This window comes from Triticum aestivum, chromosome 3B, assembly GCF_018294505.1.
Source record: "Triticum aestivum cultivar Chinese Spring chromosome 3B, IWGSC CS RefSeq v2.1, whole genome shotgun sequence".
NCBI lineage: Eukaryota > Viridiplantae > Streptophyta > Magnoliopsida > Poales > Poaceae > Triticum > Triticum aestivum.
The window spans coordinates 738,479,393-738,501,333 of NC_057801.1; the positions used below are offsets into that span (position 1 = coordinate 738,479,393).

General features: G+C 43.6%; 1 protein-coding gene and 1 pseudogene across 1 annotated transcript; both read left to right on the forward strand.

Annotated features, from left to right (window-relative positions):
- The first annotated feature begins 4,496 nt into the window (after nucleotides 1-4,496).
- On the forward strand, nucleotides 4,497-13,776 carry LOC123072098 (histone-lysine N-methyltransferase, H3 lysine-9 specific SUVH4). The gene is made up of 16 exons (XM_044495655.1): nucleotides 4,497-4,809; nucleotides 5,284-5,753; nucleotides 5,847-5,912; nucleotides 6,246-6,323; nucleotides 6,414-6,468; nucleotides 6,615-6,724; nucleotides 7,793-7,972; nucleotides 8,251-8,349; nucleotides 8,915-9,013; nucleotides 9,420-9,469; nucleotides 9,631-9,719; nucleotides 11,907-12,069; nucleotides 12,145-12,250; nucleotides 12,742-12,924; nucleotides 13,050-13,280; nucleotides 13,371-13,776. The coding sequence occupies exons 1-16, from the start codon at nucleotides 4,512-4,514 to the stop codon at nucleotides 13,482-13,484; spliced, it is 2,391 nt and encodes a 796-aa protein (XP_044351590.1). The 5' UTR covers nucleotides 4,497-4,511; the 3' UTR covers nucleotides 13,485-13,776.
- Nucleotides 13,777-13,892: 116 nt separating this feature from the next.
- On the forward strand, nucleotides 13,893-15,469 carry LOC123067776 (trihelix transcription factor ASR3-like; annotated as a pseudogene).
- Nucleotides 15,470-21,941: the final 6,472 nt, after the last annotated feature.

Below are 21,941 nucleotides of genomic sequence, written 5' to 3' on the forward strand. Positions count from 1 at the left end.
CACCATAGCCACTCCGATGAGTTGTGAGTAGTTTACCACAGACCTTCGGGTCCATAGTTATTAGCTAGTTGGCTTCTTCTCTCTTTTTGGATCTCAATACAATGTTCTCCCCCTCTCTTGTGGATATCTATTCGATGTAAACTCTTTTTGCGGTGTGTTTGTCGAGATCCGATGAATTGTGGGTTTATGATCAAGTTTATCTATGAGAAATATTTGAATCTCCTCTGAATTCTTTTATGTATGACTGAGTTATCTTTGCAAGTCTCTTCGAATTATCAGTTTGGTTTGACCTACTAGATTGATCTTTCTTGCCATGGGAGAAGTGCTTAGCTTTGGGTTCAATCTTGCGGTGTTCTTACCCAGTGACAGAAAGGATTGCAAGGCACGTATTGTATTGTTGCCATCGAAGATAAAAAGATGGGGTTTATATCATATTGCTTGAGTTTATCCCTCTACATCATGTCATCTTTCTTAATGTGTTACTCTGTTCTTATGAACTTAATACTCTAGATGCATGCTGGATAGCGGTCGATGTGTGGAGTAATAGTAGTAGATGCATGCAGGAGTTGGTCTACTTGTCACGGACGTGATGCCTATATACATGATCATGCCTAGATAATCTCATAATTATTCGCTTTTCTATCAATTGCTCGACAGTAATTTGTTTACCCACCGTAATACTTATGCTATCTTGAGAGAAGCCACTAGTGAAACCTATGGCCCCCGGGTCTATCTTTTATCATATAAGCTTTCAATCTACTTTTATTTGCCTCTTTACTTTTTGCATCTATATTATAAAATACCAAAAAATATATTTATCTTATCATACTAACTCTATCAGATCTCACTTTCGCAAGTGACCGTGAAGGGATTGACAACCCCTTTATTGTGTTGGTTGCGAGTTCCTTGTTTGTTTGTGTAGGTACGTGGGACTTTTGAGGAGCCTCCTACTGGATTGATACCTTGGTTCTCAAAAACTGAGGGAAATACTTACGCTACTATTGTTGCATCACCCTTTCCTCTTCAAGGAAAACCAACGCAAGCTCAAGACGTAGCAATACGTCTCCAACGTATCTAATTTATGAAGTATTCATGCCATGTTTACAACAACTATATATGGTTTTGGTATGATTTGCATGGAACTAACCCGGACTGACACTGTTTTCAGCAGAACTACCGTGGTGTTTGTTTTGTGTGCAAAAATGAAAGTTCTCCAAATGAGCTGAAACTTTTTGTGGATTTTTTATGGACCAAAAGAGAACCATTGGGCCAGAGCAGCACCTGGGGGTGCCCCTAGGGGGCACAACCCACCAGGGCGCGCCTGGGCCCCCAGGCGCGCCCCGGTGGGTTGTGCCCACCTCGGTGGCCTCCCATACCCCTTCTTCACCCTATAAATTCCTAGATATTCCGAAAACCCTCACGGAGACCCTAGATCAGAAGTTCTGCCACCGCAAGCCTCTGTAGCCATCGAAAACCAATCGGGACCCCATTCCGGCACCCTGCCGAAGGGGGGAATCATCACCGGTGGCCATCTTCATCATCCCAGCGGCCACCACGATGAGGAGGGAGTAGTCCACCCTCGGGGCTGAGAGTTTGTACCAGTAGCTATGTGTTTAATCTCTCTCTCTCTCTCTCTCGTGATCTTGAGATGTTACGATCTTGATATATCATGGGCTTTGTTAACATAGATGGATCATATGGTGTTTCTCCCCTCTCTACTCTTGTTGTGATGAACTGAGTCTTTACCCTTTGAAGTTTTGTCTTGTCGGATTGAATGTTCATATCTGAGAACACATGATATATGTCTTGCATATGAATATCCGTGGTGACAATGGGGTATTATTTTGATTCACTTGATATATGTTATGGCACTCAACTTGTGGATTCCCGATGTGACTTTGGGGTAATCTATGCATAGGGGTTGATGCACGTTTTTATTATCTTTTCTCCGATAGAAACTTTGGGGTCTCCGTGTAGTTCTTTATGTGGATTGAGTATTATGAATCTGAAATTGTTTGATACATATCGTATAATTAACTCACGGGTACTCGCAGTGACATTGAGGTATCTAGGTGACATTAGAGTTGGTTGATATGTATCATACAGTGTTATTTTGGTACGAACGCTTGATTAGATCGATCAAAAAGAATAGCTTGCTGTTATTTTAGTACGAACTCTATCTTAGATTGATCAGAAAGAATAGCTTTCAGGTGGTTTCGTACCCTACAAACAATTTCTATCTTTTGTTCTCCGCTAATAGGAACTCAGGAGTGATTCTTTATTGCACTTTGAGGGATAATCATATGATCCAACTATGTTAGCATTGTTGATAGATTGCACTAGTGAAAGTACGGACCCTAGGCCTCATTTTCAAGCATTGCAATACCGTTTGTGCTCCGTTTTATCAATTGCTACCTTGCTATTTTTTATTGTTCTTATTACAAAAATCAGTATCTACTATTCATATTACACTTGTATCACCATTTTTCGCCGAACTAGTGCACCTATACAAATTACCATTGTATTTGGTGTGTTGGGACACAAGAGACTTTTATTATTTGGTTGCAGGGTTGTTTGAGAGAGACCATCTTCATCCTACACCTCCCACAGATTGATAAACCTTAGGTCATCCACTTGTGGGAAAATTGCTACTGTCCTACAAAACTCTGCGCTTGAAGGCCCAACACGTGTCTACAAGAATAAAGTTGCGTAGTAGACATCAAGTACATATTCGTTGTTTGTAGGGCACTGATGTTTCACACCTGAAGTTAATGCTTTCACGCCAACTCGTCAAAGTACAATTGTATTGTTAGACCAAATTTTAGCAAGATTAGTTGTAAAATGCAAGCACATACATGTTCATTGTTTGTAGCACACTGTTGTCTCGTAACTGCAGTTAATGCTCTCGTGACAGCTTATGATAGTAAAACCATGCACGTATGCCCACACCATGACACATCAATTAGGCTGGTCAGAGCATGGTTAATAATATAACCAACGGTCAGCTATAAGAAGTTGCCATGTCATCTATAACCAACCGCCGGCATGTACGATAGTAAGTTTTAAATCTGTACTAGTTTATTAATAGTTAGCCCACCTTACATCCTCATAAAGCGTCTTGAGTCTCGTGTTTCAGCTGACTACTAACCAAGAACCCACTTCTCTTTTCTCTGATCTTTTATCTCCTCCAACTAAGCAAATATATATTATTCTATTCCTTATAGTCTACTTATGTCACCCTATTGTACTTGCTCTCATAGTGGGGATAACTTAGCCAGTAACATAGCAGATTCCAAGACAAATTTGCTTATGTGTCATGTAGTTAATGAGGAGAGAGGTGCTTAGAGTAACATAATATGTTACTGTAACATAGCGCTTTCCGAGAAAAGATGCTACAAGTTAATAAATGAAGTCATCTATGACACTACTACTATGTTACTTTGCACTACGAAGGTAGTAACTTATACTAGTGTCAGTGCCATATGCATGACACTAGTATATGTTACTCCCCACTATGGCCAGCCTTAATCTATGTCTAACCAGCCGGATTGTTATTTTTTGAGTTGCGCTCGGTAATTGATGCTACCTTCCACATGTAAATTCTAGAAGCGCGGACATAAAGCTATTCTAAATATATATTCCGCAGCACCACTAATAGTATATAAAACTCTTCAAACCATGCCCCTTATCCAAAGGAGAGATGGACATAGATGGAGAGCTAGAGCACCGTTCAAAATTTTTCAAACTCCGACTGCTCTTGTTTCCTGAAATAAAATAAAATTAATGAAGAAAACCACCCACGATGCAACTACTCCCTCCATTCACAATGTAGTGCGCCCTTGCTTTCCGGCATCTAAATTTAATCGTAAATTTAACCAATGAGACTGACTGCGGCGGGAGTAAAAATTGTACCCCGAATTCGGATAGGTCTCGTTGTTTAAATTTATGGTCAAATTTAGATCTCGAGAAACGCGAACGCTCTACATTGTGAAATGGAGGGAATATTACCGTCCATGAAATGCTTTTTGTCCTCTACCTTGGCTGCGTGTATCGTCTGACTAGACTCCAGCGAGACCAGCTGTGATTGTTGTTTTTTAGCGCACAATGGACCCGTAATTGCAGTTAATGCTCTCACGTCAGCTTGTGACAGTTAAAACGTACTACTACAGGAGAGAGGGGCAAGCTAGATGGAGAGGAGAGGCGGAGCACCGTTCAAATTTCAAAATTTCGAAAGCAGCCGCGCTTTCCACAGGAGTCAAATAGGGGGGTATGACGCAAAACGGGAATGGAAACCAGCGTGGCCTATGATGATGGGCCTATATAGGCTGGCAGGAGGCACGAAGAAGGAAAGAAAATGTCTCACGGGCTCGCATTGGCCCGTTGGGGGCTCCCCGCACTGGCGCGCGCCGATTTGACCTGCCCTCGTTTCTTTCCTGAAATAAAATAAAGCCGGCTGCCCCCACCCCCATCGGACGGCCGCGCGGCGCGGGCGGCTAATCCCGGGCCGTCCGATGCCCGCCGCGGTGCGCCCGCCCGAATTTCAAATCCGCCCCGCCCGTGCGACGCCCCGCGTGCCCACACGCTTTGATGGGTGGCAGCGGCGGGTGATTTCGTCGTACCTTCCGGGGCAATACGGTAATCTCGCCTCGGAAAAGGCGAAGCGGCAGCTGGCCCTTCGCTATTTTGCTTGCTCTGTGTCCCCTGTTTCCTGCCCCCCCTCTCCCATCGCCTTCCCCTTCCTCTCCCTCTTCCGCTTCCGCCGCCTCTTCTCCTCCCCCGCCGCCGCGTCGCTCCTCCGCGCCGGCAGAGGTGAGTTCTCCTCCACCTGGTCCGTCTGTCCGTCCCGTGCTCGTGCTGCCGCGCCTGTCGGTGTGGTTTGGTCGCTTCGTTGTGCAGAGCGGGGGGTTTTTTGGCGTCGAATTTGGGGTTTTTTGCTTGTGGTTTTCTGGGCGATTTCCTGCCGATTGCTCGTCTCCGGACGTCGTTGCTTCGTCCGTGGGTGTTATCGGGGTGGTAGGTTGGAGGCTGATGGTGCCGTTCATTTCTGGGGTATTTTTGCCACCATTTTTGGGGGTTTTGTGTGTGTTTCTCCGGGCGATTTTCTGCCGATTATCCATCTCCGGTCGCTGTTTCTTCGCACGGGGCTGTGATTAGGGCTGGAACTTGCAATCTGGTACTTCCGGTCAACAGGGCGAGGGTTTTGGTGGGGGTTTTTGGGTCCGATTTTCTGCTCTGTTTCTGGGAGCAGAGTATCTCTGACTATACTCTGTTTTTTCGCTGCAGTGTTTGTGGAGCTCCCGCTGATGGATGCGATGGATTCGGTCGCCGTGATGGAGGTGGCGCCGGTGCCGGACCCGCTCTTCGTCGGCGCCACTCCCCTGATCCCGGCGCCACCGGAGTCGGAGCTCGTGCTGCGCCGCAGCGCCCGCTGCCTCGGCAGGCCACGTCTCCCAGTCTACGCGGAGCCGGAGGAGCCCAAGCAGTCCGCCGGCCGCCGGGGTCGCCCTAAGAAGAAGAGGGACGAGGAAAACCAGGACCCGGCTCCGCAGGTCGCGGCCAAGGTGCCCCGGAAGACCGCCAAGGTCGAGCCAAAGGAGAGGAAGCCGATGCCGGTGGTTGGGCCGGAACCGGTTCCTGCTGATTTCACCGGAGCTGCCGCGGAGGACGACGCCCTCGGCACGGGAAAGAGTGCCAAGCTGCGGGTCAAGGAAACCTTGCGTGCCTTCAACAGCCACTACCTCCACCTTGTCCAGGTAGCCTCGTCTGTCTGAACTCTGAATCTTCAGGTTCTTTTCAGTTTACTGTATGTTTTGTCTGACTCTGACTCTCTGCTTATCTGTGTGCAGGAAGAGCAGAAAAGAGCACAGGCTGTCATACAGGAGATTGCAGCCAAAGGAGCTGCCAAAAATAAGGTGTGGATTCTCGTGCAGTTCAAATTATGGCCATGTTTGGATCATGGGGTTAGAGCTAGTTTGGGTTAGTTGAAGGCTCAAATAACCCAAAAGTATCCAAACAGGAAGGGTTAGAGTGGGTTAGTTTCATCTAACCCAACTATCCCGGTGGAGAGGTGCTTATTTGGGTTAGAGTGGGTTAGAAAATAACTCTAACTCTAACTGTGTTAGAGTATCCAAACAGGGCCTATGTTTCTACATGTGTCATGCCGCCTATCTCTTAGTGCTGTAACTCCTGTTCATTGTGGCGAATGGTCAGATTTGTAAGTTCTTCTGTTGTCCTTGTAAATGTAGGATGGCAAGAAAGGGGGCGAAGGCGAGGCCAAAGAAAAGCGCCCGTCTAAGCGGCCTGATTTGAAAGCAATTACAAAGGTGTTCTGTTCTCTGCTTTTATTTTCATTGGTGCAAACCTACTTGAGTTCTTTATTTAGGCTGACCTTGCCATAATTGTTGAAATCTTAGATGCAAGAGAACAACTCTTTTCTTTATACGGAGAAGGTGTTAGGGCCAATACCAGGTCAGTCTGTCCTTCTAGTTCTATACCAGGAAGAAATTTTTTAATTTGAGTTATTGTGAACATGATTTCAGTTTTTAGTATCCACCATATTTGATATTACGTTACCACCCTTTGGATGTATGATGCCCTGATATCCTCCTTCTCAGGGATCGACGTCGGGGATCAGTTTTATTCTCGTGCGGAGATGGTGGTCTTAGGCATTCACAGCCATTGGCTGAATGGAATTGACTATATGGGTATGAAATACCAAGAAAAGGTAACATCAATAAACATTTCCATAGCAACTGTCATACCGATCATCTTTTCCTCTTTTATCCCTTTAATGGTTGACGACAACTTGGTTAGTCCCAATAATTTTTCTGTCCTACCACATATGATTATTGCCAATGTGGAGGAGTGAAAATGATCACAGAGAAAATAGCTGTATCTTGAAAATAGCTGTATTGGTTAAATGTTGAAACTGCAAATTCAAAGCTTAGTACCTTTGTGCGCTGCTGTCTCCTTGTATTGACTCTTCGTGTAGACAAAACTTAAGTGACAAACCGCTGTACAAGTTGTGTTTAGTGTTGACTCTACATGATCTAGAGAGTATAACAGTCATCAGCCGACTACTTTTCACATGCCATTGTGTGACTGCAGGTTGTGACCCACTCATAGCAGCGCTGTTCATGAAAGTGTTTTTAAGCGATGCTTAAGCGCTGAGCGATGGCAAAACGTTTTGCCTTGGCCCTAAGTGGTACATTGAGCGTTTTTTTAAAAAATTGACCAGAATTTGGCTGTTTTTAAACAACTTTTGCTTGGCTGCTTGTGCAATAATGACAATTTGCTATTTATCTTAATATTAGGGTCTATTTGAACTGAACTGCATTTTAATTGGTAATTTGCTTGCTGTGTGAACCTCATGTGTATTTGCTATGGTGTGAACTTAATTTTAGATGCTATTGTCCTGTGCATATTATTCAAAAACAGTCAAATTCTGGCATTTTGAAAATGCTTAAGTGCAGCTTAAGCGCTCTTAAGCGTTTTTTAGGGTTAGGGTTTAGGATTAGCGCTTCCGCTTCGCTTCGCTTATGCTTTCCCATTTTTTGAAAATTGTATAGCAGTAAGCTATATAACGTTTCCACTTTAGATCTCCCAACCGTCGAATTGATTTGCTGGGTGCAATTGTAATCCCTTCCTAAATTCTACTCTAGTTACCTCCTATTTCATCTCCAAGTTGATAAGCAACCATAATTTGATTCGTGCTAGAGTAGAATTTGTTCAGATCATCTTCATATGTTTTGTTGGTATTTTTAGTTAGCTAACACTTTTGACATTTATGCAGAAGGAGTACGAGAACTTCACTTTCCCCATGGCAACTTGCATTGTCATGTCAGGGATATATGAAGATGATCTGGACAAGGCTGATGAAATTATTTATACTGGTCAGGGAGGGAATGATTTACTTGGCAACCATCGCCAAATTGGTTCTCAACAACTGAACCGTGGAAATTTGGCATTGAAGGTTAGTTTTAATGGTTCTTATTTGTTACATGTCATTAAAGTAAATCTAATGTTGTTTGTAATAGTTTCTCAATTTGTTTGCCAGTGATAACTTAGTCCATCTTCTAACTTGAATCTTCTTATATGTTAGAGTTTTGGTTGCCATACAATCTTGGAAGCTGTTTATCTTTGTTTCACTGGAATCATGCCTAGCAATTTGCAATTTGCTGATTTTCTCATGCATCAATACCAATAGCAACTTTTTGATATATTGTATGTTCATTTCTTGTCATGTCGCAGAATAGCAAGGATAATGGCAATCTGATACGAGTTATTAGAGGTCATGTGGCCAAGAATAGCTACACCGGCAAAATCTACACATATGATGGCTTGTACAAGGTCTTATCCTTCACTTATCCCACATCGTTCACATTTAGACAATGTCACGTCAACAATATGTATCTTTGACTGTTGCTTTTGTATGTATATGTTAGTAGAAAATTACGAATTGTTTCATCGATACTAGTTTTGGCCTTTATCAATATGACCATTTTGTCTATTAAATTAAATTATAAAAGTTGACTGCATACTTTCTAGAAACTCTTGTATTTATGAACGGAGGTAGTTTGATTTAAATGAATTAATTTTGTTTGATTACTTCCTTTACCACACTAGTTGTTACTCCCTCCGTTCCAAAATAGATGACTCAACTTTGTACTAACTTTAGCACAAAGTTGGGTCATCTATTTTGGAACGGAGGGAGTACTTGTTATTGATGAATGCTGGGTAACTCTCTCTGCCCTTTGGCACTCAACCACAAGCAGGATAAGAAATAGCCAAATCCTTACCCGGAAATATAGTTGTTCATGAAACAACAAGATATGGTTCTGCTAGCATCTGCTAGTTCTGTACTTTTGTTATCTTCCTTTGGCTAATATTATTCCCCTCTGTTTTCAATCTGTAGGTTGTAGATGACTGGGTGCAGAAGGGAGTACAAGGACATGTGGTATACAAGTATAAATTGAAGAGGCTTGAGGGTCAGCCGTCATTGACAACCACTGAGGTATATATGCGTGAAACCTGAACTTAATTCCCACTGTATGTTGTGGTGGTGCTACAGAATTTCTTCTGCAACCGTGTACTATCTGATTTACAGATACAAATTAAATTATGATTTGAGGGCATAAAATTTGCTCAAGTTTAGCCTACAGTAAGTTACATGACTGATGCTGGTGTAAGAATGCTCAACCGATGCTTGTTTTGGCGCTATAGATGGGTCTGAATAGAAAAAAAAATCTGTCACAAGGCAGATTTATCTCCAGTATGCTCACTGCAGGTTGAAGTAATCTAAAGATGATTGGTCTCTGTTTTTTATATCTTGATGCTGGATATATTTAACACCTCAACACACATTTATCTGTATTTTGTTCTTTGCCTTACTTTTTCCACATAAATGTTTATTTCTGCAGGTGCGATTCACTCGTGCGGAAGCTCCCAGAAAGATTTCTGAATTACCTGGGTACATGATAGCTTTCCCGTTTTACCTTTCGTGATTTAATATGTTTATGATGGAGTTTTGATTTTTCAATCGAGGAATCTCAAACTGCTGAACTATTAATGTTTGTTCCCCACCCTGCTACCTATCCTAATAGGAATCATGTGCTGCCTTTTATTTGATAGGTTGGTTTGTGATGACATCTCTGGAGGACAGGAGAACATTCCAATTCCTGCTACTAATGTGGTCGACGACCCACCTGTTCCTCCATCTGGTATTACTAATTCATGATTTACGTTTTTTGTGTGCTTAAGTTTCAGCAGACAGCATATAACACCCAACAAGTAAAAACAACAATAAACAAACAAAGACTCTTAGTCCCAAACTAGTTGGGGTAGGCTAGAGTTGAAATCCATAAGATCTCAAAACCTAGTTATGGTTCTGGCACGTGGATGGCTAACTTCCACGCACGCCTGCCCATGGCAGTTCGCTGGTGATACCAGTCCTGACAGACTCCTCCCATGTCACGTTTGGTCTACCCTGACCTCTCATTATCATCATGCTCTATCCTTCTGCTATGCATTTGTGCTTCTGTAGGCCTGCGTTGTATATGCCCAAACCATCTCAGATGATGTTGGACATGCTTCTCTTCAATCGAACTCAAAAGCAACTAGGCAATCCAAGTCGTTTTGCCATCATCCTGGGATGTTCACTGAGCCTCTGTTGGCTGTGTAAAAACTGCCTCCTAGGAGGATGTAAATCCCCTCTCTTTCCAATGAAGCAGCTTCCCTAGAACTAGTTACCCCAACTCTATCACATATATAATAATTCCGGACCCGATCCTTTGTTGTTTGGCCACCTATCCACCTTAGCATGTGCATCTCTAGTATAGCAGAAGCTTCATGCCACTTCATCCACCCGACTTTGATTCGACGACTCACATCTTCATTGATATCACCATCTCTTTGCAGCATCAACTTCAACAAAACGTCTGTTGGTGCAGCACTCTCAGGTTAAGATTTATTTAAATTCAAGACCAGATATTTCTCCATGCATGTTCTAGTATATCTCTCAGCAACAACTCAACCTGGCAATTGGGTCGGGTTGACCTCTACCAGACCCATGCCCAACTACACTATTGGGTCAATCCTCAAACCACGACCCTACCCATGGGTCTAGAAAGGGACCCATTCCCTAACCACCGGGTAACCCGACCCAGTCGGGCACCAATCGGGAATGGCGGCACAGGCCATTTAAATATATTTTTTATGTTTATCAATTTTGTTTGCCCAAAATTTCAAGGAAGGTGGGGTCCTTTCAACACAATTTTTTATAACAAAGCTTTTATATGCCATATGCCACAACAAGTAAGTAGGTAGTCACCCTCCTGCTAGCTTTATAGTGATACAGATGCCATATCTTCATTGGCTGTTCGAGGTGGTACTAAACTACCTGCAGTTGTGAGGTAGTAGTCTCGTGCGGCTTGTATCTGCATGGGCCGATCTCAATACGAATTTTGGACCTGTAATGCTTCAGACCTGTGTGAATGATAAAAGGAGCAAAGCCTTCTCATGTGTCAGATTGTTGGTTGAATGACAAATTTTGGTCTGAGTTCGTCTTGGACTCCTTGTTTACTGCATGTGCACTGTGGCCTGTGTACCAGTCATAGTTCAAAAAAGCGCTAGGCGTTAATTGTGCGTTTTGCCACCGCCTTGCGCTTTATTGACCAAAGCGCATATGCTTATGTGCAGTTATGCACAGATTAAGCGTAGTTATGCGCAATGCGTTTTGCCAACGCCTAGAGCCCAGGCGCGCTTAAGCGCTCGCTTAGGAGCGCCTTTTTTAACTATGGTACCAGTCCATAGTAATAATATAGTACTCCCTCCGTTCTAAAATAAGTGTCTCATGCTTAGTACTCACTTTAGTACGGTTAAGCACTTAGGCTGCACGTTGTGGGCTGACCAATGATTACTCTATTTTGCTGGGAAAGCTGGCAGCTAGTTCTGAACTGCATAGCAGTCTACTGGATGCTATTTTAGAGAAAAATATCTATATAAAATGACCTTTTCAAATAGCAATTGGCAAGTAAAAATAAATAAATATGATTATTAATATTAATCGGGTGACCCATGGGCACAAACTTACGCCCATACCCTAGGCAAGATCCATGGGTGAAGATGGTGACCTACCCTACCCATTCAGGTCGGGTGGCCATGGGCGGCCAAGCCCATGGGTTGGATTGCCGGGTTCAGCAACAGCTGCAATTAATAGTCATCAGTTTTTATCATATACAGATTTCTTATGTCAGATTTCTTTGAAGTGTTCTTCTATCAGCTTAACTACCATGTTCTTTCTATTTTGTTTGTCTCCATGTCCTCTTTTTGTCTTGAAAATATGCAGTACTCTTTAGTGGCTAAGTTATTGTCTGCTTTTGGATCCCTTACCTTTGGCAATGCTGTAGGTTTTGTGTACTCCAAATCGCTAAAAATCTCAAAAGGCATGAAGATTCCATCTGATTGTGCTGGCTGTGACTGTGAAGGTGATTGTGCTAATAACAAAAATTGTTCATGTGCTCAACTTAACGGCTCGGATTTGCCTTATGTATCATTTAAGAATATTGGCAGGTAAAGTGTAACGGTCCAAATTCCTTAGTTAGGCAAGACCATCTCTTGCTTTGTGAGCTAATGGTTTTTCTTTAGGTTAGTGGAGCCCAAAGCAGTTGTATTCGAGTGTGGTGCTAACTGCAGCTGCAATCGAAACTGTGTCAATAGAACATCTCAACAAGGGCTGCAACATCGCCTAGAGGTTTGTATTTTGCTCTTCATCTAATCTTTTAATGTTTCCAGTTTTCACTTTTCTACCTTGCGAGGAACTTTCGCATGTGCTAATCTGATAATACTGCAATATTATATAGATGTAAGTGTAGTTGATAATGATGGCTTTGGTATATTTTGTGTATTTGTATTTGTGGTAGTAAAATTCCATAGATAAATCACATGTTATATATGCGGGCTTGACTTAAATAGTTTATTTTAACCAAACATCACTCATTCTCTATCCATTCTTCAGTTTTCGTCCCTCTAGGTTTATTTACGCCACTGCCATCGTTTATCCTGCGTATTCCCTATTTTCATTCAAGGAAGACACTACACATTTTAGTGATTCCAAATTTTTATATTAGCATGCCCAATGCCTGGAAGCAACCGTATCTGTTAATTTAACTGCTGTCCTATCTCTTGTTACGTTTCCCATCTTTTATATGCTGCAGTTGCTCAACAAACTGAATCCCAATGTAGGTTTTCAAGACGGCTTCCAAAGGATGGGGTGTTAGGACCTGGGACACGATCCTCCCGGGGGCTCCAATCTGTGAGTATGTTGGGGTGTTGAGGAGGACTGAGGAAGTGGATGGTTTGCTACATAACAACTACATATTTGACATTGATTGTCTTCAAACTATGAAGGGTTTAGATGGACGGGAGGTACTAATTGCTTCACTTCAAGCTTTCATTTTGCTTACATTACATCATTTGTCTCATTGCTCGGTTTCGTAGCTTGTTTCTGAAAAATGGGGGGTCGTAAACTATTTGTTTCTGCTCTTGCGCAGAAAAGGGCAGGGTCTGATATGAATATGCCATCACTTCATGCTGAAAATGATTCCGAGGCACCACCGGCACCAGAGTACTGCATAGATGCTGGCTCTATTGGAAGTTTCGCAAGGTTCATAAACCACAGCTGTAACCCTAACCTCTTCGTCCAGTGTGTCCTAACCAATCACCACGACGTGAAGCTAGCCAAGGTGATGCTTTTTGCTGCTGACACGATACTTCCACTTCAGGTGAGTTGATTTCTGTTGCGTCTCTGTAATTTTTCCAGTTACAGCCCTATAACTTCTCTTGAGTTCTAATAACTGGTATGTGCTTTGTAGGAGCTCTGCTATGACTACGGCTATGTCCTGAACAGCGTCGTTTCTGCGGATGGCGAAATTGTCAAGCTGCCATGCTACTGTGGTGCCCCAGACTGCCGCAAGCGACTCTACTAGCGGAGCTCTTCTGTTCTGGATTTTGGAGAAAGCAGAAGTATATGTAGTATTGGGAGCATGAACGTGGCCATGCCTGCTGTGTATATGACAAGCAGGACATCCTATGATTATTAGCAAAAGAAGCGCGTTCTCATTTTGTGTAGGATAGATGACATGCTGGACATGCTAATTATATTTAGCAAACGAAGTTTGTCTATGTGGTGACATGATATTTTGTGAACAACTGATCAACTGATATTTTGTGAACAACTGATCCATATAAGCGATGGAAGGATTAACCGATCTTTAGACATTTTTATGTGTTCCTTGCATCATGCTTCTGAAATCCCTCTTCATATTTCAGCATATTACACATAATTCGGTGTGAGTGCTGTGTTCTGCTGTCAAAATTATGACAGAAGACGAGATATAATTTATTGCCATATAATTTCTTCTCCTGTCTGTCTCATTGCTCGAGAAATGCCAGCCTGTGCTCTCTGTGGCTGTGGATGCTGATTGATGCTGCTGACATACTGCTGTCGAACAAATTAATCCTCGTCAAATTCATATATCAGCATTAGTTTATGTCTCCTCTTGGGTACAGGTAATGTTTGGGGTGGCATATTTGTTGCTTTACAAGTTTAATTTCCTGCTGATTTTGGGCTTTGCTGCCAGCAGTGGTATGGCAGTAAATGTATGAACTTTTTGGATAGGTGCAATGAGATATAGATGGCACTAGCTGTGCAGGGTTAAGTTCTTGCCAATTTCTGTCATGCCGATCTTAATGGCCAAGGAAACAGCAGTGCATAAATCTCAGCCTGGCGAGGCCTCTCGATCTCGACGCGTGCCCATCCTCTCCTGATCGAGACCGAGCGAGAAATGATGTCCGCCAACGGCGACTCTCCGGCCGGCGCCGCCGTGACGACGCCGAGGTCGCGGCTGCCGCGGTGGACGCGGCACGAGACTTTGGTGCTGATCCAGGCGAAGCGCGTGACGGAGCAGCGCGCGGCGCAGCCGGTGCGGCTCAAGTGGGCGGTGGTGTCGGCCTACTGCCGGCGGCACGGCGTGGAACGCGGGCCCATGCAGTGCCGCAAGCGCTGGGGCAACCTCTCCTGGGACCTCAAGAAGATCGTCGCCTGGGAGAAGAAGCACGCCACTGCCGCCGCCGCCGTCGCGGGCGACGCGGACTCGGCGGCGCCGGAGCGCGAGTCGTTCTGGGACATGCGCGGGGAGGAGCGGCGCGCCAGGCAGCTGCCGTCGTCGTTCGACCGGGAGGTCTACGATGCCATCGTCGGCGCCGGCGGCGCCGCCAACCAGCTGAAGCCGGACTCTGCCGAGGAGATGGAGCTCGCCGACGACGCGGACGAACACCCGCCGTCGCCGATGATGGTCATGCCCATCCAAGGTAAGCGCCGCCACTTCATTCCACGCACATGCACTTGCCACTTGCCACGTACTCATATGTGTCGCACGTTTTTTTGCGGCTGCGCAGCGAGAATGTACGTGCCGCCGGCCTCCTCCCGGTCCCAGCACGAGTGCTCCGATCCGGCGACGGAGAGCGCCAAGAAGCCGGCGTCGGACAAGAACTCGACGTCGCAGCAGGACAGCGAGGCCACGTTCGGCGCCGGAGTCGGGGCGGAGGACACGGACACGGCGACGGCGACGCCAACGGCAGCGGCGGGGACCACGAGCATGGGGAGGCAGATGTCGGAGGCGCTGGAGAGGGCAACCGTTTGCTGGCGGAGCAGCTGGAGGCGCAGAGGGCGAACTGGGACGCGGACAGGGAGCACCGGAGGGCGCTCCTCGCCGCCGTCAACAAGCTCGCCGACGCCGCCGCCAGGATCGCCGAGAGGCTCTGACGTCTCGACCGGATGAGTTCTCGTCGTCGTCACCGATCGATAGCAGAGATAGGAGATGAAGCCGATTCAGAGTTTCAGATACTACTAAGTTAGATCAAAATTAAGAATGATACTTTCCGTATGACTATCAAATCTATCATAGATAATGTTGAGTATTCTTCTCTAGTTGTTCCTGATGTGAATGGTGAATTGGCCTGATATGATGATGGAATAATGTTTGTTGTCTAGATTAATTCCTTGCAGGATGTACAACTACGAATCCGTCCAGGTAATCGCTATAGCTGGATCAGTTACTAGTGTTATTTATTTTGGGAGAAACGTATTGTTAGACAAAGTGAGAAATTGACAAATCAATTTTCTCTATTTGTGTTGAGAGCATACTTTTTTTCGTGACTTGTGGCGAGAGCATGGAGACCTCCTAATCGTCGCCTTCTGCGTCGTATAGGTGTTCACGCGCCCACGCGCAAGCAAATTTGCGCTGGCCCACCAGGCGAGCGATCGCTCGCCCAGCACTGGTCAGCTGTTGACTTTTGCGAAAAACACAAAAGAACAAAAAGAATCACAAACAATTGAAATAAATTTCGTGAATTCAAAATTTTCATGGATTTGAAAAATATTTCACAAATTTAAAAAGATCATGAATTCGAAAAAAGTTCATGGATTTTAAAAAATAATAATCATGGATTAGGAAAAAGTTTACGGATTTTGACAGAAAAATTTGAGGATTTGAAAAAAATTCATTGATTTTGAAAAAAAATCACGAATTTGGAAAAAGTTTGTGGATTTTAGATAAATCTTCAATTTATTTATTTTGTCCATTTGAGTGTATTTGAACAAAGTTCATTGGATTCAATTTTTCAGGAATTTGAAAACAGTTCACATGTTTTCAAAAAAGGTTCACGGATTTGAAGAAATTTCCAATGTTTTTATCAAATCCCACATATAAAAAATAAAAGAAAAAGAACAAAAAAAGAAAGAAAAGAAAAAACACTAGAAGAAAACACACTGCAATTCGTAAGTGGGCTGGCCCGCTTGGTCGGAGGGTGTCCACTGGTTGGTGAAATTCACGATAACCGACGTTTAAGGCGCGGAATAGGATCGGGCGAGCATGGCCTTCATGGCCTATGGGCCTAAACACATTGGTAGATAAAATGAGAAATGGAGAAATCAATTTCCTCCATTTGTGGTGACATGATACACAAGTGTAACGCTCCCAAAAGCAACTGTAGCAGAGTCGTCATATCTGCACTCATCATGATGCAAATGGATCATATGCATTTGGAGGCTGATCACACAATGTACAAATTTATAGTCGTCATATCTCAGCCTCCATAATCATTATTTTAGTTTCTCAATTCAAGCACTTCAATTGCCTCCACATTTAAACGTGTAGCCCATCAAGCAAATTTGCACATAGTTTTTAGCAAGGTTCATGAACAAAAACATGAAATCAACATGCCATCGCGTGTATACACTTCCTTTCCCTCCCCCGGCGTGTGCACTGTCCCTTTCCTCTCCGGCGCGTGTATCTTACTTTGATGTGGTGGACCTAGAACATATCAGCGCCATCCGCGTCGCCTGCCAAAAGTCTTGCGCGACTAGATCCATGGTGTTCAGATCCAACATGATGGACCGATTCTCCTCGGCTATCCGTTAAGTTGTCGCCCGACGCTCCTCAATTTCGAGCCCACCTCCGTCTCTTAATGACATAGTATGTTCTTTTCCATAGCATCCCATCTCACCTTATTCTGTTGGATCTTCTTCTCATCCATCTCTATTTTTCTTGTTTCCTCTTCTCCACGTACTCGTTCCTTATCCTCATAAACTCATCGATCTTTTTTTAATTGCTTCCACCTCTCCTTCTCTCTTGAGCTTCTCCATTCCTCTTTTCCTCCTGTGAGGCCTACCCGTGCTAGAAGTAGAAGTGTGACTTCTAGGCACCGTTCCCTCTCCATCACCATTATCATTTTCACCGCCATCCATCTCCAAATAGGAATTATTGCACTTCCTAATTTTTGGACCGCTATCATAATTCCAACAATGTTGGAGGCCAAATGATTTGCCCTTCGACTTCGCCATTTGTCGGTAGCACTTCTACGTATTATCCTAAAACAAACAAATGCTCAAATTGACGAGAATGCTAAAAGTAATGCAAATGTGGAAAGAAACAACAAGATTCCTTACACATTGGTTAATGGTGACACCGCTAGGAGCTTCACTTGCTCCAAACAACCCACCCAGCGGCTGCACATCTTTGAAGGGTACCCCATTTGTTTGTGAGAGATTTGGTGGTACAATTTTTTTATGCCCAAGATCATGTTTGAAATGATCCTCGATGCACTTCCAATATTTTGTGCTTGTTTGATATTTCCTTGTGACCGAACTGAAAGAGATATCTTACAATCCCCGCACAAGAGCAATATCATCGTCTGGGATGTTGTTTGTGTCTCAAATTGCTTTCTTCCTCGATGAGCCAGATGTTTGAATTGATCCAAATCCTCCTAGGTATGGGTTTTTCAATAACAGTTTAATAGCAAAGTCCTAACCCAATATAAGGATGTTTTGAATTGATTTGATAGATAAAGTATTGTTATTCCAAATTTTGATCCGCTTCAATATCATCGATGCACCCTCAAGATCAAAATCATTTGTCCCATCGATATCTTTACTGAGAACCATTGCGGCACCGACGGGAGGAAGTTTGTGCATGCATGCGTCGACATAGGGTTTGCCACCCCTGCGTTGGACTCGTACGGTAGGGTGGATGAGGTGCTGGCCTAGGCGGTGGTGTCTGGCCATCAGAGGCGCAGGAGCCACATCAACTGTTGAAGTTGCTGGAACCGACTCCAAGCCGATGGTTGTGATTCGGGGGTCGAGGCGACGTTGATGACATCGTAGGAAGGGGCCGAGAACTACCAAAAGCGGTGAAAGGAGATGCTACAAAGAAGGAGGGGAGGCGGCATGCATCCGGGAAGAGCAGGGAGAGGGGGTCAATCGCACCCAACGATTTTCAAGATGTAGTGGTTTTCAGATATCTTACATGAGAACTGCAGATGATTGTAATAAGTACTTGATTTCTTCATGACTAATGCGAGTTTGTGATCTTACATGCACTTTCACCTATCCATATTTGCTAGCCTCTTCGGTATCGCGCATTGGCCACTCTCACCTTGAGACTTGGTGCATCCTTCGCTGGTACATCCAAACCTAGTTGGGGAACTTCCTCTTGTTATCCTACACATAAAACACCTATCTTTCTCAAAACATCCACCATACCTATCTATCTTGTCATTTCCATAGCCATTCCGAGATATATTGACATGCAACTTCCAACATCATTCATTACATGACTAGATATATTTATTGTCATTCATTAGATGTTTTCTACATCATGTTTATTTTTGAGTTATGAGTACAATTACTGTATTGGTCCTTCATTATAGAGTGTGTCACTACCTGGTGAGGATAAAAAAAGAAAAAGAGTGCCACAGAGGCCACTGAAAAAAGAGAGAAAAGGGAGAGGGGGCATCACTACTATACTTTTTGCATACCTATGTGCTTCAAATTAGCACCATTGCATTCCGCATAGAGAGCTTTCACATGCTAGAAGTTTATATACTAGTTGGAGATTTTAAAATTATAGAACTTAGTTTGTGAATTCCAAGGATGAGCTTCCTCAAAGGATCTAGGTGTTATACTTAGGTTTCTCAGTATTAGCTTTTGGGTAAATCCATTGATACCCGGTGGTATTTGTACACAAAGGTGGTTGGATGGAAGGAGGGGTGGTTTGTGCATTTGACACCAATGGTATACCTCCCACGTTGGGAATAGGTACACCACCTTAGAGCATTGTGTCCAACCTTTCTTCCACCCTACATCAACTTGGGCTTCTAGTTCAATTTTTTGGTTGGCTAGATTAGCCAAATCCTTAGATGCAATTTCTTATCATCTTCTGTTGCAAAGATATTAGTCTCATGAGGATCCGAAAGCACTGGATTCCCATCTTGAGACATTTCTCTCTAGGGCAATGAGGCTCTAGTACTAATTGAAAGGACTGAGATGGACCTAGAGAAGGGGTGAATAGGTACAATATTTTTTTAAATTATTACTAAGCAATTTTAGGCAATAGTGTAGAATATGAAAGTGAGCCTAACAATTGCAAAGGTAACTCTAGTGCTAGCGTTGTAACCAACAACAACTAATAGATAGGCAAGCAAACACAATATGATAAAAGTAAAGACAAGGAAACAAATAAACCACACGCAAGGAGTTAGGGATAGCCAAAAATCTGGAGACGAGAATGTATCCCAATGTTCACTTACTTGGAGGGAAGCTAGTCACATTGGAGGTGTGGGTATTACCAAAAAGGGACACCAATACCACGATGGCTCACCCTATTCTTGTAAGATATCACCAGGAAGGCAATTCTCAACCACTAGTGGTAGACCTTTGAGGTGGTCTCAAAACCTTCACAAACTTTCTGGAGTAATCATAATGAATGATTCCTCTCCGATAACTCCTACCATCTAGGAATCCCCAACCTCCAAGAGTAACGCGAACAATGGCAAAAGTCTCAAGACTTCCTCAAACCAGACCTACCATGGGTTAACTAGTTCTTTCAACACTACTCACTGGACTTCAAGATTAAACCTAACAACCCTTCCTACCTTTGGAGAATCGTAAAAAACCAGATCCACCACCTCCGCAAAATCTCCTTCATTATTACTGGCGAGTGATATTTTTACACTCATTTCACCTTTGTTTAAACCGATATATGTCAGTTAAAAAGAGTTATTCGCTCCGATATTGGTACTAATGACTAACGAATGCAAATGATTCCATAAATCCTCTCTTTGATGTGTTTCCATGGGAAATGGGCTAAAAAGTAAAAGAAAATCACATGTGGAAATAGAATGGAAGGAAAATGGAGGAGGAATGAATCACCAGGAGACGTCTGTGCGAAGGCAACACAAAATACGGTGTTCCATACAGGCACGAGCGCCCATATGGCATGGATTCCGAGGCAGATCGTCCAACCCAACAACTTGATAGTTAAGACAAAGATTTTATTCTAGTAGCTAAAGTAATTTTGTAGCCTTTGTTCTATTTATTTTAGACAACCAAAACATGTCATGGGACTGTTTTTGAATGAAATGATATTAAGTAGGGATAACTATGCACAAGAGAAAGTCTTTCAAGACTTGGGAGTTGAGAAAATGTAGTAGAAGTGATGATTGAATTGCTCAACCCCATGTTGTTAATTTCAATAAACTTGATAACACTTGTGGATTAAATTGTCTAGAGGAACTTAGTTGAAGGGTGAACGAGATTATGCCAAAAATCTGTGTTGTATCTCTTTCATGGTGCTTCAAGTCATTGCTGGTGCCATGGCCCAACTACTATATGCACGTATGCATGTGTAAATGTGGCTTCGTCACCTTTCTTAATGTTATGCCGAGGACTCTGCTGGCCAATGAATGATCCACCAAGAGTGATATCTCAGATTTCGGCTATGAGTTTGTTACCGTATGTGGTGGCAACAATACAAACACATATTATTCGACTTTCCCTTGAAATGGTGTGTATGTGGTAAATAAAAGGAATTGATGGAAAGAGCTCGCAAGATACATATATCAGAGGTCCATAGTTCCTAAACATTAAGCCACAACGAAAACCTATGCATGATCACTTAGTTGGCATAATCCCTTCACGTGACAATCAAAGTTCCAACATACAAAGATTGAAATAAAGTGCTTAAGGGATTTGAGGGGGTAATGATTGTGAGTGTGCTTAAGAGCATCAGAACATCATATTTTACTACATGCTTTTACTCCCTAACCTATGGTTTATTGGCTCTATCTAAAGAAAAACTCTTCTGTGCATTCCCGACAAGCAAGTTTTGTCTAGTATAAATAGAATAGATGGTTGCAAAGTTGTTTTATCTAGTAGATCAAGAACTTTGTGTTGATTATCTTTGCTTCACTAACACTTGCACTATAACCATGCTGTTGGGTAACGTAGCATGCAATTTCAAAAAAATTCCTACACCCACGCAAGATCTATCTACGAGATGCATAGCAACGAGAGGGATAGAGTGTGTCTTGTTGGCGAATGCGGTAATTTCAAAATATTTCCTACGATCACACAAGATCTATCTAGGTGATGCATAGCAACGAGAGGGGAGAGTGTGTCCATGTACCCTCATAGACCAAAAGCGGAAGCGTTTAGTTAATGCGGTTGATGTAGTCCAACGTCTTCGCGATCCAACCGATCCAAGCACCGAACGAACGGCACCTCCGCGTTCAACACACGTTCAGTTCAAGGACGTCCCTCCTACTCTTGATCTAGTTGAGGCCGAGGGAGAGTTTCGTCAGCATGATGGCGTGGTGACGGCGATGATGAAGTTACTGGTGCAGGGTTTCACCTAAGCACTACGACAATATGACCGAGGTGTGTAACTGTGGAGGGGGGCACCGCACACGGCTAAACAATTGTCAACTTGTGTGTCTAAGGGGTGCCCCCTCCCCCGTATATAAAGGAGTGGAGGAGGGGGATGGCCGACCCTCTATGGCGCGCCCAAGGGGGGAGTCCTACTCCTAGCGGGAGTAGGATTCCCCCT

What these genes read in the sequence shown, in the direction of transcription:
- LOC123072098 (XM_044495655.1), top strand. Translation starts at nt 4,512, where the DNA reads ATGCCCGCCGCGGTGCGCCCGCCCGAATTTCAAATCCGCCCCGCCCGT. An exon ending in ATTTGAAAGCAATTACAAAG is followed by an intron (nt 6,324 to 6,413) that starts GTGTTCTGTTCT and finishes TTGAAATCTTAG; the next exon opens with ATGCAAGAGAACAACTCTTT. An exon ending in CGTCATTGACAACCACTGAG is followed by an intron (nt 9,014 to 9,419) that starts GTATATATGCGT and finishes TTATTTCTGCAG; the next exon opens with GTGCGATTCACTCGTGCGGA.